The following is a 13,080-nucleotide window of genomic DNA, read 5'->3' on the forward strand; positions in this document are numbered from 1 at the left end:
TTTACAGTTTGTTTGTCAAAAACACTCCAGCTGATGAACACAGATCAGAAACTTATTTCTTCAATGTAAACAAGTAGCACATTTTATTTCTGAATTGAGGTGTGGACATTCACCACAAACTATTTAGGTTCAAAAAGAAGCTCGACGTTTCACAGGAAAGAAAGTAGGGGTGCTTTTTGTAGAGGCATTCATGTTCTAGGGCAGAAAAAACAAGGGAAAGCATAAACTGAACCATAATGTCCTATCTCAAAAACTACAATGTACAAACAGCTTTCAAAGTCATCAGACATAGAGGACCATTGACACTATGCCAACACCAACTAGCATATGATAAAGAATTCTAATTTCAATTAGTATCAACTACAAGAATCAGTTTCTCACAAGATAAATGACAAAATATACCTAACTTCAAGACTATGAAAAAGAAAAGGAAAAAGAAAAAAAAAAAAAAAAAGGCTAGGAAAAATGGAGCATTTGATCTGCTCAGCTTTTAACTCCATGGGCATGAAACTCGTACAAGATAGCCAGAAGGATTGATAGAAAAGTTAATAAAATTGCACCTTTCTGGAAGTTGAGCAACCACATGAAATGACGTGCCAGGCACAATTTGTCAAAATCTGGAGCTGAAGCTATTCGATGCAAATGTGTAGAGCTCTAAGTTTTCAAGGTTACCTCCAAAATTAACCATAAAAATTATCTCCAACTGGCTGAAGCCTTTGAATTTGAATTGCTCCGAGAATCCTTTAGGCTCTAATCAACAATGGAAATCAAATTATCAGGGCAAAGTTCTAACTTGCTGATACTATCATTTTATGAACAAAAGAAGCATCACAGGCTTACCAGTCGCTTAAAGGATGTTTTAGTCCCAACTTTCTTTGTCTTCTCCGGATCTGATTTGGCACGATCAAGTGCCTGAGACATGTAAGTTATATGTTACTATGCATGCGAGAGAGAGAAACTAAACATAACTGATTACTTCTAAAGCTGTTGTCTAAAAAGAACCAAAATGATTACAGAACAAGTATACATCTTTACAGCAGGGTCTACTAATTTTCTCCCCCTGTTCTCGGTTATTTATGAGCACTACACTTGGAGAAGCAAGGGTGCATGCATCAAGGCCATCAACTCCTTTTTGGCTTTGTGCCTCAACATAGGTGCCAACGTGCCAGGTGGTAACTTTGTAAGTGAAACCATTCAGCAATATGCAAAGCTAGTATGCTAATATCAAAATGCTACCCTGTGTACGCATACTCTTTATTTTACCAAAAACGTGTCAGATTCTCAACACTTCAACATCAGTAAGGACTGTCGAGCACGTCAACAGTTCACATTATACCAAAATTAATACTTTCTCCATTTTAATTAAACAGTTTGACTTTCACACTTGTCAACATATTTATTGTTCTCTTAGTAAAAACTAAAAAGTATTAAAAAGCTGATATTCTAAAAATATACATTGTGACTGATCCAATATCAATACATATTTACATTCGTTTTATATGCTAGTAAAAAATACGGTCAAAGCTAAGGCAAATCCGACACGCATTGTTTTCTGATATGATTTTTCAAGTACTGGTAACATCGATGTTTTTTTTTTTTTTGAAGAAGTAACATCGATGTTTGTACACTGCATCCAACTTATAAATAAAATTTAGCAAAGAAAATGCAGGGACATGGAAGTAATATAATTGCCCATTAATTCCAACAGAATCCAGTGTCAATTGGGAATGACTCCTCATACTATAAAATTTTAGTCAAATAACATCCTATCACAATGACTTGAGGAGATAAGTGGGACTACCAAAGTAAAAGGAGTGCTACATAAAAAGGATACCTCAATCAAAGATTCCACGCGACGCCTCATTCGAGTATGCATGAATCCTTCAGAGCACTGGTGGCAGAAATGTGAGATTCAGTGAGATGCAAGTCACGGCATTCCAAGACAAGTCATTTAAAGTAAATTAAAACAAAATAAAAGTCACGTGAGATATGGAGACTTGTAAAAGAACGTTAAACCAAGTATGAAATTTGCCCAACTTGGTTGTTAAATTAGTTTTTTTGACATCAATAAGACTATCACACAGCTGTACAGTATTCCCACATCATTGGTTTATGCAAATAAGAATCACATTACAGTATTTAGGCTTGAAAATAATATTTCTTAGTAGCAAATTTTTCTAGGGAGTAATGAGGTTAGACTGAGTTCATGCACAAGACAGTACAGGGCTTCTCAAATGTATTCTAGTGCTGCCGCAGAGATGATGACAACTACTATTGGTAACTACAAACTTGAAATTTTCAATTAAAATACAGCAAAGTAGTGAAAACTAGGGGCATAAAAGTAGATAAAGTTGGACTTGAGGATGAGGAACATTACCTTGACATGGTAACTAACATATGCATGAAAGGTTGACAAAAGCCATACAGTTCTATCTATCTTCTTGATGTCGACATGGCGTGGGAAAATGACTAAGCATTAATGAGGAATACAGTTAGACATAAATACAAGTATAAGAGTGAAAGGACACATGTTATGTAGCTAATGTGAACATTACCAAAAGAAACAAAGCCAGCATTTGCAGATAACGCTTCTGCAGGCACTCCTGCAAGTTCTTCAGGTGGTGAAGGTGACCATTGACACGAAGGAGCATTATTCAGTCCAGCACTAGCACTACGACGCGCTTCAACGAATTCCTAAACAAGATCAAAGAGTATCAAGCAAGTCAAGAGAGTCCAATGCACTATGGCAATATTTTAGTAAACCACGACGTCTCCAACACCATGTACATTCCAGCATATTGTCTCAATGATAAAATTGTGCACACTTTCAGAAATTATTAATAACAATACCTGCAGAAAAGAAGTGGCCAGACATGTATCTGTGGAATCTTTAAATCTCATAGGATATATGACTGTCACTTTTTCAGTCTGCCACAAGAAAATGCTAATTGATGTTACATTTAGAAAATCTGTAACAAGACTACAAATAAAAATTTAGCCTCACATTATTTAGTTGTGCAGCCGAACAGCTCAAAATCAAACTTTTGCCAAAAATAATGAAACAAAACTCAAACCTGAGGAATAAGAAAGAATGCTTCATTAGGCCGATGCACTAGAGCAACTAATTGATCCATATCAGGAGCAAGTGATCTTGAAGCAAGATGTTTTAAGATCACCCTTAAAGGTGCACCAAGGACCACTTCCCTAACAGAGGCAACCTTCATCAACAGAGCCTGTCTAGTTTCTGAAAAATGACAAGCAGACAACTGTCACAAGAGTGTCACTGAGAAGATGGCAAAAAGAAAAAATCATTCAAGACGGACTTGGAAGGCAAACCGAGTTTCAATCAAGTCATTGATGGTAAATGTTCACAGTTGACTGAATTTTGAACAATATCTTACATTTGAAGTCGAGACCAAAGCAGGTTAAAACAATTATTTGTGCAATATATTTGTGCAAGCAGGATATTATTCTCATTGCTATAGACCAAACACACATATTCTACATTCTCCTCCCCCCCTCCCTTCTAATCTTCCCACCGAAAGTGCTAGTAAAACGAAATTAGCACTGAATTTTCTGTCTACATACCACAAAGCATTTATCTTATAAAGGCTTTAAGACCCTATCCAAATATTATGCATGCAATTACTTCTTAATTGAAACAACACATGCACACCCCAAAGACATGCATATATACGAGTATGGTAAACATAGCACATCAAAAAAAAAAAAAAAAAAATCAGGCTTTGCAATTCTATTCATGGTACAGTCTTGCTTAAACAAACAATTTCTAATAGCTATTTCCTCTAGACCATATTCTATTACAACCAGGTTATATAAGGTGATTAGGAAAAGAACAGAACCAGTGTCCTCTACCTCTCCTAAGAAGCCTCTAGGATTATAAAACTCTAGCATAAAAGTAAATACTAAAGGGCACACTATCCAACCAAAAAGGTACTTCTTCCCTAAATGTAATCTAAGTTGTTGTGAGGATTTGAGAACCTTAAGCAAGAAATATGGGGGATGTAACATTTGAGTAATGTATTGTATATATATGCAATAAAAATGTTCCTTTCTACTCAACTTTCTATACATTACCAACTCCTTGGGACCAAGAGACTTTATATGGTGTTAAAAATCAGCTTCCTGATAGCAATGAGGCACTTTGAGTTAGAGGAAAAAAGTGAAGAAATCATAATCTAAATTATGCAGGTCAAAACGCAAAAGATATTTTGACAGGGAATTCACTGAAATGTAAGAGATCATATGATTCAGCTAGTCACAGCAAAGATCATAATGACCTTAGAAAGAAGAACTCGTAAGACCTTCATCAGAAGAAAGCTTTGAGAAATTCAGCCTCAGTGTGAGATTAAATCCATCTTTTGGAGGGTCTAGCATTTTCACCACTGTTCCATATGCAGCTTTTATAGCTTCTATAGCTCCACTAGGCAGCCCTCCAACAAATATAGCTCCAGGAGGTGGTGTAGGTAATGATACTGACAACAACAAGATGAGTGGATTCTTCATAGAAGTCTGCAAAGACAGCACAGATAATATAGTGAAACATGAAGCATAAATAAGCCATAATTTCTCATCACTGACTGTTATTCTGGTAAACAAGACAGTTCACTATAGACAGATAATATAATACAGTACTAATCTATGCCTGATATAATTTCTATCAAAACATATAAGGCCTTACAGTAATTAACTGTAATGAAAGACCAAAATATACCTGGACGTTGAATCGCACATCATCAAACTCAATCCATTGGCAGTCCAGTTCAACACCTTTGTCAAGGCTGTAGAGCACCACAGTAGATATTAGACAGCATGAAGGCAAAACAATACAAAAAGAGTCATAAAGTTTGAAGTTCAAATTACACGGAAAACATATATTTCCTCCGTTTCTTTTTAGATGCACTACTTTCTAAATAAGGAAAGATCAGTTTGGCTCATGTCATGGGATGTGACAAAGTTTTACACTGGCTGTCACTGGCTTACCGAAACCCTCCTCCTTTATATGGGACTGGCAGCGGGAAACCCATTGGCGGGAGACCGAAAATGACTTGGTTGGAAGGAGTTCTGAAGGATATGAAGTATATGGATGTACATGAGAATGAGGCATTGGATCCTAAGGGTTGAAGAAGGAGGAGGTTCTTTGTTGATGATTACACGGAATAATCAAATTTGGTTCATATAGCCGACCCCACTTATGGGATTAAGGCTTTGATTGATTGATTGACTGACTTTCTAAATAAGGAAATTCCAATTTAGATGCATCACTTTCCTTTTTAACTAACTAATTCTTTTTAAATCTCTCCTATCACATGGGCCCCATTTATTTTTCTCTCTAACTCTCTCTACTCCAGAATTTGCCTAGGAATCCATAAAAACCAAAATGACGCAACTAAAAATAACGGAGGAATTTAGATTTAGCCCCTGCTTTACCCTTCCCATGTCCATCCATAATATAAGAATTGTAGCTACCAGTTAATCCATAATATAAGCATACATGGACATGGTACTAAATCTCGGCCACATCATCGCTTTTTTAGACTACAACAGCCGCAAACCATCCAGTCCCACAAAATTGGTTCTGCAATCATAATTGTGATTGCAACTGTGACTACATCTGCATCCTAGATTTTAACCATGTCCAAGGGCACGATTAGCTATCTTTGTACAATCCTTAATGTTCTGGTCTAATTTCACCATCTCATATCCAGGGTTTCAAGCACCAGATGTCCATATCACAATTTCCATTAGGTTGTAGAAAAGTAAGCATTTACGACATAAAACAGGATAATTGTGATCTGTTCGGAGAAAAATTAACAGCAGCTCATATTTGTCTAGTAAAACCTAAAATTGCTGAAGATTCAAAAGCATAAAGTTTATGATCTTAAAATCAAGGTAGAGAAATTACAACTTACTTTTGAAGGCGATTTGTGAGGAGTTGGAGAAGATACTTCGAATGGGATTGCAGGAGTATCATTTGATAACAACCACTGCCAATCTATAGCTCCCTCAAAAGCAAAGTTAGTAGATCAAAAGAAGCCAAGCTTGCAAAATTTGGTTTCAATAACCTAATCCTCTTCTAACAAGCAAGCTTATTATGCTTGTCACCACAACTTCATAGGTTAAATTATCAAAAATTATAGCCCTATAAATTAACAAAGTTTGCAAAGGTCAGTATAACTCCCATATTAAGAGCATAGTAAGAATATTAATCTAATAGCATATCATAATATATTACAAATACCACAACAATTGTTTGCAAAATTTAAGTGTGGCATTTTCAAATGTCTTTTTTAATTTTCATAATGCTAGTTAATTTTTCTGGGCCCAAACCAAGTTCATACCACAGCCATTACAGAATTCTATCTATCAAAAGCATATTTTTTCTTTTTTATTCACCACTATCTATATAAGACTTTTAAAAACGAATTTAATGATGGAAATAAAATTGAGTTATAGGATATTTATAAAAAGTTATGATTAATTTTGTATATATGAACTATTAGAATTCTATCGATAATAAAACTCTATACAACAATTTTATCTTAAACATCTATCCAAAAACCGCTTACTTAGCATCATATGTGTCACAATAATAGCTATTTATCTCCTACGTGGTGCGACACTTGGCGAAAAAATGGAATGCCAAGTGTCGCTGTCTCGTGACCTAGCTGCAAGACCGGCTTTATTTATTAGTAATATATATATATATATATATATCCAAGATTTTTAATCAGGGGTAGCACACAATTGTTTACGAAAATTTAAAACCGACAAAAAAAGAATTACTAGAAAATCAAACTAAATTTAAGGTGGACATTATTGGAAAATTTCACCAATTATTGTTAGCAAAACAACAAACTGTATTTACTTTGCCGATTACTTCTAATTCTGGTGGTAATAATGGCCGAAAATGGAGTGATGTTTAAGGGTAGTAGGGATGAGGGGTTGGATTTGTCTCATCAAGGGAAGAATCAGGCTAAAAGTGGTGAGCATGGAGATAGTAGAGTTTGAATAACAATGGAGGATGTTGAACCAGAAATTAATTTCTGGAAATCAGCTGTTGTATGTTATGTACTAAGCTCAACTTTACCTCTTCAAATCATGAATGGATTTGTGCGAAGATCATGGGGTAGGTTTGGGATTGATAGAATTTCAGCCATGGAGAATGGAGTTTTTCTGGTGAGATTTAAGTCGATTGAGGGTAGAGAAAAGGCTCTAATGGCGGGCCCATTTTCTTTGACAAGAAGCCATTAATTGTTAAGAAATGGGAACCAGGAATCAACCTTAAAAACAAAGATGTTCATGAGGTTCCTGTATGGATGAGAATGCAAGGACTGGATTTGAAGTTTTGGGGAAGATCATCTCTGATGAAGTTAGCTGGAATCCTGGGAAACCAATCAAAACTGATACAGTTACGGCAACAAAAGAATTAGTTGGTTATGCTCGGATTCTGATTGAAATAAATGTGAGCGATAAACTGGTGGAGGAGATTGAGTTTTTGGATGAGAATGGAGATGTGATGTCCCAGAAAATTGTTTATGAAAGGAAGCCGATTCAATGCTCAGTTTGTACTGGTATAAGGCATTCTGCTGATCAATATCCTAACCATAAAGTCCGGGCTAATAGGAGGAAGGAGAGGGTGGATAAGGCATATCTAAAGGAGAAGAAAGTGTGGAGGCCTATTCAGAGAAATCCTGGTGGGGATGGTGTTAATCTGTTCCCTACTGTCTCTACAGGAAACAGATTTAGTGAACTTGAGAAGGATGATGATGATACTTCTGATATAGAAGAGGGTAATGGAGATGATAAATGGAGTAAGGCTGGTGATAACATGGCAATGGTTACTAGTGGAAAGGTGATGTATGGTAGTATGGAAGGGGGGCAATGCTTCTTGTCTGTCCATGGATAAAATAGGATTTTGAAATGTTAGGGGTATTAACAAACCTAGTAAGTTGTGGGATGTTTTATGGTTCTTGAGACACCACAATATGGGTTTGTTTGGCCTCTTGGAAACGGAAGTAAAAGGGAAGAAGTTTGGTAGGGTTTTGAGAATTTTGGAAAGGAGTGGTCTGTTATTACAAACCATTCTTTTTGTAAGTTTGGTAGAGTGTGGATTGTATGGCTGCCTAGTATTTTTACTATCTCTAGCTGTAAAATGGAAATCCAATTTGTTCATGTGTGTGTGACTCATAATGCTTTGAGGAAACAATTTTGGTTGACAATGGTTTATGGTTTGAATACTGCAAAAGAGAGGGAGGTTTTCAGATTGCTCCTCCTGCTGATGAACCTTGGATTCTTTGTGGAGATTTTAATAATATCCTTAATCTCGAGGATAGGATTGGTTCTCAATGCACTTTGAATGAAGTGGAGAAGTTTAGGCAATGTTTGAGAAGTAATAATCTCACTGATTTCAATGTGGGTGGCATGTTCTTTACCTGGACTAATAAGCAAGAAGGGGAGGATAGAGTTTGCTCGAAAATAGACAGAGTTATTGTGAATAATGGCTGGATTAATTCTTTTCCTTATTTTGCTGCTGAGTTCCTTCCAGAGGATCTTATGGATCATTCTCCATGTTGTATGAGATTGGATGGTCAAGCTGGGAATGTAAGGAAACCTTTCAGGTTTTTCAATATGTGGACAGAAGCTCCAAATTTTTTAGAAATTGTTAAAGCTGCGTGGGATGTGCCTATTCAGGGTACTGCTATGTTCAGGGTAGTCAAAAAGTTGAAGGCTGTTAAACAACAGTTGAGAATTTTGAATCTAACTCATTTCTCTTGCGTAGAGGGTGCTGATATTGCTGCTGGGAAGCTTCTGTTTGATATTCAGAAAAAGCTCAATTCTGACCCTACAAATGTTGAGCTGAGGAAACAAAAGCATGAAGCTAGATTGGCTTATAATGAGGCTCATACAGCCAGATATCTCTTTCTTAAACAGAAAGCAAAAGTACATTGGTTGAAGGAGGTTGATTTAATTCTAGTTATTTTCACTCTTGTATTAGACAGAGAAGAATTGCAAACAGGATTTGTAGTATTCAAGATCAGGATGGGATGCTTATTAATAACCCTGATGAGATAGCAGCCTCTTTTATTTCTTATTATAAGGGTCTTCTTGGTACTGATATAGGAGAGGCAAGACAGATTCACATGTGTGTTATTCATGAAGGTCCTGTTCTTTCTGAGACTCAAAGAGTTGATATTTGTAGACCCTTCACAGAAGCTGATACTAAGAATGCTGTTTGGAGCATTGATGAAGATAACTCTTATACTAGTAAATTTTCAAAAGTGCATGGGAGATTGTTAAAGGTGATGTGTGCCAGGCTGTCTTGTCTTTTTTTTATCATGGCAATTTGCTTAAGCAGGTTGACTTTGATTCCTAAGGTTGCTATTGCTGTTGCTGTGACACAATTTCGTCCTATTGCCTGTTGCAATGTGATATATAAGATTCTGTCCAAATCGCTTTGTTCTAGACTTAAGGAGGTATTACCTTGTATCATCAGTGAGGAGCAGGGTGCCTTTGTTTGCCTTTGTTTCTGGTAGAGCTATCCTTGACAACATTATGTTGTGTCAAGATCTTCTGAAAGATTATAAGAATCAAAGAAATCCTCCTAGATGCACTATCAAAGTGGGCATTAGGAAAGCTTATGATACTATTAAGTGGCCTTTCATTGAGAGAATGCTTGTTGCTCTTGGTTTTCCTAGTGTGTTTGTGAAGTGGATTATGGCCTGTGTTTCTTCTCCTACTTTCTCTCTCTTGATCAATGGAGGAAGTCATGGGTTTTTTAAAGGAGCCAGGGGAATCAGACAAGGAGACCCCCTTTCTCCCTTACTTTGACTTTGGAAACAACACAATCAGTTATTTGATTAATATGTTGTCCCATCATCGTCCATCGACCGCATATAATATCAAAAAAGTTAGTCAAAGCTTGTATAATAGTCAAAGCTTGTATCATCGTCCATCGACCTTGTACTATACAACACCTGAACTCTAAACCAAATCCCTGAAAGATCTCAACCTAAATGTTCAACAATCAACACAAACTTGAATACACCTTTTTCGGGGTCTATGTCAATGCAAATCTACTTCCCTTGTACGGTATACATGGTCTCATGACAATTAGTCAATGTTTGTTAAAACAAATCTCATGCTTTAAAACTCCAAGTTACCAGCAAATATTCTACCTCAAAGCTCAGAAATTCAGAAGCATTCATATCTATAAACATCATTTTCTATGGATGGCAAGCATTACCATTTGAACTAAAGTAATTTAAATGAACTATATAAGACACTCCCATACAGTCACAGGAGAATTGTGCATAAGTCATTGAACAATGCTACCAAGACAAAGTTCACCCCTATTGGCCCTATTCAATCATCAACAGTCACTAATCCTTATCAACTACCCATTAAACTATAAAAATAACCCCTTTACACACATCTTATGCTAGGACTGCTCATAATTTAATTAGGAAGCTCAATGCAGCAAGCTATAGTTCATGTCAACTTACAATCAAAAACTCAGAAAAATAATCCAATCTAAGTTATAAAGGATGCTCTAGAAATGAGTCAATGCTAGTGAGTTTCTCAAAAGTAGGAACTCAGCGGGCACTACAATGTTATTAATCTGCCTTTCTTAGTGCCCATGGGCTCACACAAATGCCACTCTATTTCTTAATATCTTCAAATCTCTGGAGCGTTCATCTCAAATTAAACTATAAAATAAACATTAAGTTATTTTGTCTCGGGTAATCGTACAGGGCTAAAGTAAACATTGCCCTCCAACATATCCAATCAGAGACTAAAAACTTCTTACATAATAAAGCTAGGTTCTGATCGAGCTTCTTCTACAATTAGACTCCAAGCAAAAGCACACCTGCAACTATCTCAATTAAGAGCTACTTAATATTCAGGTCTTAATTGGGTATGTTTCTGGCCCCTGCATCTACAAAGAAGGCAGTCAGATGAGATATACCAGAACACTAAACTTCTCATAAGTTCATTCGTTTATTTCACTAACATTTTCATTTTACAAGTTCATCCAACATGAGTTACATAACCCAGTGAGTGCAAAGGGAAACTCAAGTTATGAGGAAAGGAACAAAAGGAATTCCTAATCAAATCTAAATCATACAAGAAGGGTTCTCTCAAGGTTATTAAGACAAAGGTCCCCAAGTCGAGCAATTCTACCCTGTCTAATATAATCGCAGGTGAATGAGAAAAGATTAGGCCACTAAATCTTACTCATCAAACATTTTCACAATTCCTAGCTTCACTCTGTTAGGCTAGATTAATGGCCACTACATTATATGTGTCCGCCTCTGCCTGCACCACCACCGAAACCACCCTCCTTCCAGAGCCACATGAGCGCAATAGACCCCCCGCCCCAGCCCCACCAACGAACACCGCCCAAAACTTGAATTCCCCAACCCGAAACCACCCTAAACTCCCATCCCTTTCCCCACCCGAAACCCCCACCCCTTTCCCTCACCCGAAACCGCCGTAGACTCGATACTCCTACCCCTGAAACCATTCCCCCACCCCTCGGAATTTGTGAATTTGTGTTTTTCCTATAAAATAAAATAAATAAACTACAATTCACAAATTAGCAACCAAAATTGACTCAATTATCAAACTAATTACGTTAAATTCTTCGAGTATCTATAACCAATAGTTCAATTATCCAACTTCGAAGAACCCTAAATTGAGTATATACTGACAATTAAATACACGATTAACACTAGATTGTCAAAATTAATATTAGATGATTAAAGAAAAAGAAGCATCTAACCTTAGAGACTGCTTCAATGGAGGAGAGAAAGCTCAGAAGCCCCTTCAATGGAGAATTTCGAGTACGCTTAAATGGAGGAGAGAGAGAGGAAGGAATACAGCGAGAAATACATCTAAAGGAGTACAGAGAGAGGAAGGAGTACAGCGTGATTCGTGAAATTTTTTTTTTTTTTTTTAATAAAATAATAGGTTGTCCTGGGTCCCACTATGACTATACGTGGGTCCGTCACTAACTGCAGAGATTATACATGCTAAACAATATCAATCCACATAATAAATTTGATGACATTTGAAGCAAAACAATGAATAAATTGGATTTTTTTTCCAAACTAAACCATACTAGATAGAAGTCCGTGCGATGCACGGTTTTTTCATCTATTTTTAATTATTTGATTTATTGTATTTAATAATTTCAGACAACAAAAGTTTAGTATTTATTTATTTTTTACTATAATTTATAATGAATTTATTAAATATAAATAAATTGTAAATATGATATTTTTCCATTATATAAAATCTTTAATGTGAAATGATAAATTTTTAATAATGTAAATCCTAAATCATTATTCATTGTTTTACCATATCTTTTATTTCGATAGAATCACCAACCTCGTCCACAACCAACCTACTACATCAATGGATAAAAATGTTAGCCAAACTGAAATTGATATAAATTAAATCTTTACATTTATATAAAATAAATCAATATATTTACCAATAAATGAAAAATTGTTGCGATATAAAATCAAATCTATGCATTGGAATTTTTTCATCATCTCTAAAAATAACCAAAGCCATCCATATATTAAGTATACAATATTTAATCGTATGTCATTACATAAACAAATAATTGTTAAGTATCCTAAATAAATACAATGTAACTAATAATAACAAATATAAATTTAAACATAAGATATTAAAAATTACCCGGACATTGGTGACCTAAAACTAACACAAAATTACTAACACAAAATTCGCTTGATGGGGTATTGTATTGATATGAAATTTTATTTGTGTCGTATGATGTGTTAGATGTGCATGTAAAAAAACATTTAGTAAATAAAACATAAACATATAATCGTTGAGTATCCCAAATTAATACAATGTAAGTAATAATTATAAATCCTAATTTAAACATAGGATTTTAAAAATTAAGCTAAAAATTACCCGACCATTAATGACCAAAAATTAACACAAAATTCTCTTGATGGGATTTTTTATTGATACAAAATTTTGTTTGTGTCGTATGATGTGTCAATTTATAATGGTAGGTAT

At 35.5% G+C, this 13,080-nt stretch overlaps 1 protein-coding gene across 1 annotated transcript; it reads right to left on the bottom strand.

The window, feature by feature from the left end:
• Nucleotides 1-217: 217 nt before the first annotated feature.
• Nucleotides 218-12,164, bottom strand: LOC110685949 (actin-related protein 2/3 complex subunit 2A-like). Its single transcript, XM_021862505.1, has 11 exons — nt 11,807-12,164; nt 5,934-6,163; nt 4,736-4,802; nt 4,326-4,533; nt 3,075-3,244; nt 2,851-2,928; nt 2,556-2,694; nt 2,378-2,469; nt 1,835-1,891; nt 841-912; nt 218-750 (listed from the first exon to the last, which is right to left on the bottom strand). Exons 2-11 carry the CDS (start codon nt 5,993-5,995, stop codon nt 694-696), a joined length of 1,002 nt encoding a protein of 333 aa, XP_021718197.1. The 5' UTR covers nt 5,996-6,163; nt 11,807-12,164; the 3' UTR covers nt 218-693.
• Nucleotides 12,165-13,080: the final 916 nt, after the last annotated feature.

The sequence above is a fragment of the Chenopodium quinoa genome, unplaced genomic scaffold, assembly GCF_001683475.1.
Source record: "Chenopodium quinoa cultivar QQ74 unplaced genomic scaffold, ASM168347v1, whole genome shotgun sequence".
Classification (NCBI taxonomy): Eukaryota; Viridiplantae; Streptophyta; class Magnoliopsida; order Caryophyllales; family Amaranthaceae; genus Chenopodium; species Chenopodium quinoa.

Bases quoted from the DNA above. Each gene is read 5' to 3' on its own strand.
- LOC110685949 (XM_021862505.1), bottom strand. From the start codon at position 5,995: ATGATACTCCTGCAATCCCATTCGAAGTATCTTCTCCAACTCCTCACA. The intron at 4,803-5,933 runs GTAAGTTGTAAT...GGTGCTCTACAG, and splicing joins CTCACAAATCGCCTTCAAAA to CCTTGACAAAGGTGTTGAAC. The intron at 1,892-2,377 runs GTAATGTTCCTC...TTCTGCCACCAG, and splicing joins ATGTTAGTTACCATGTCAAG to TGCTCTGAAGGATTCATGCA.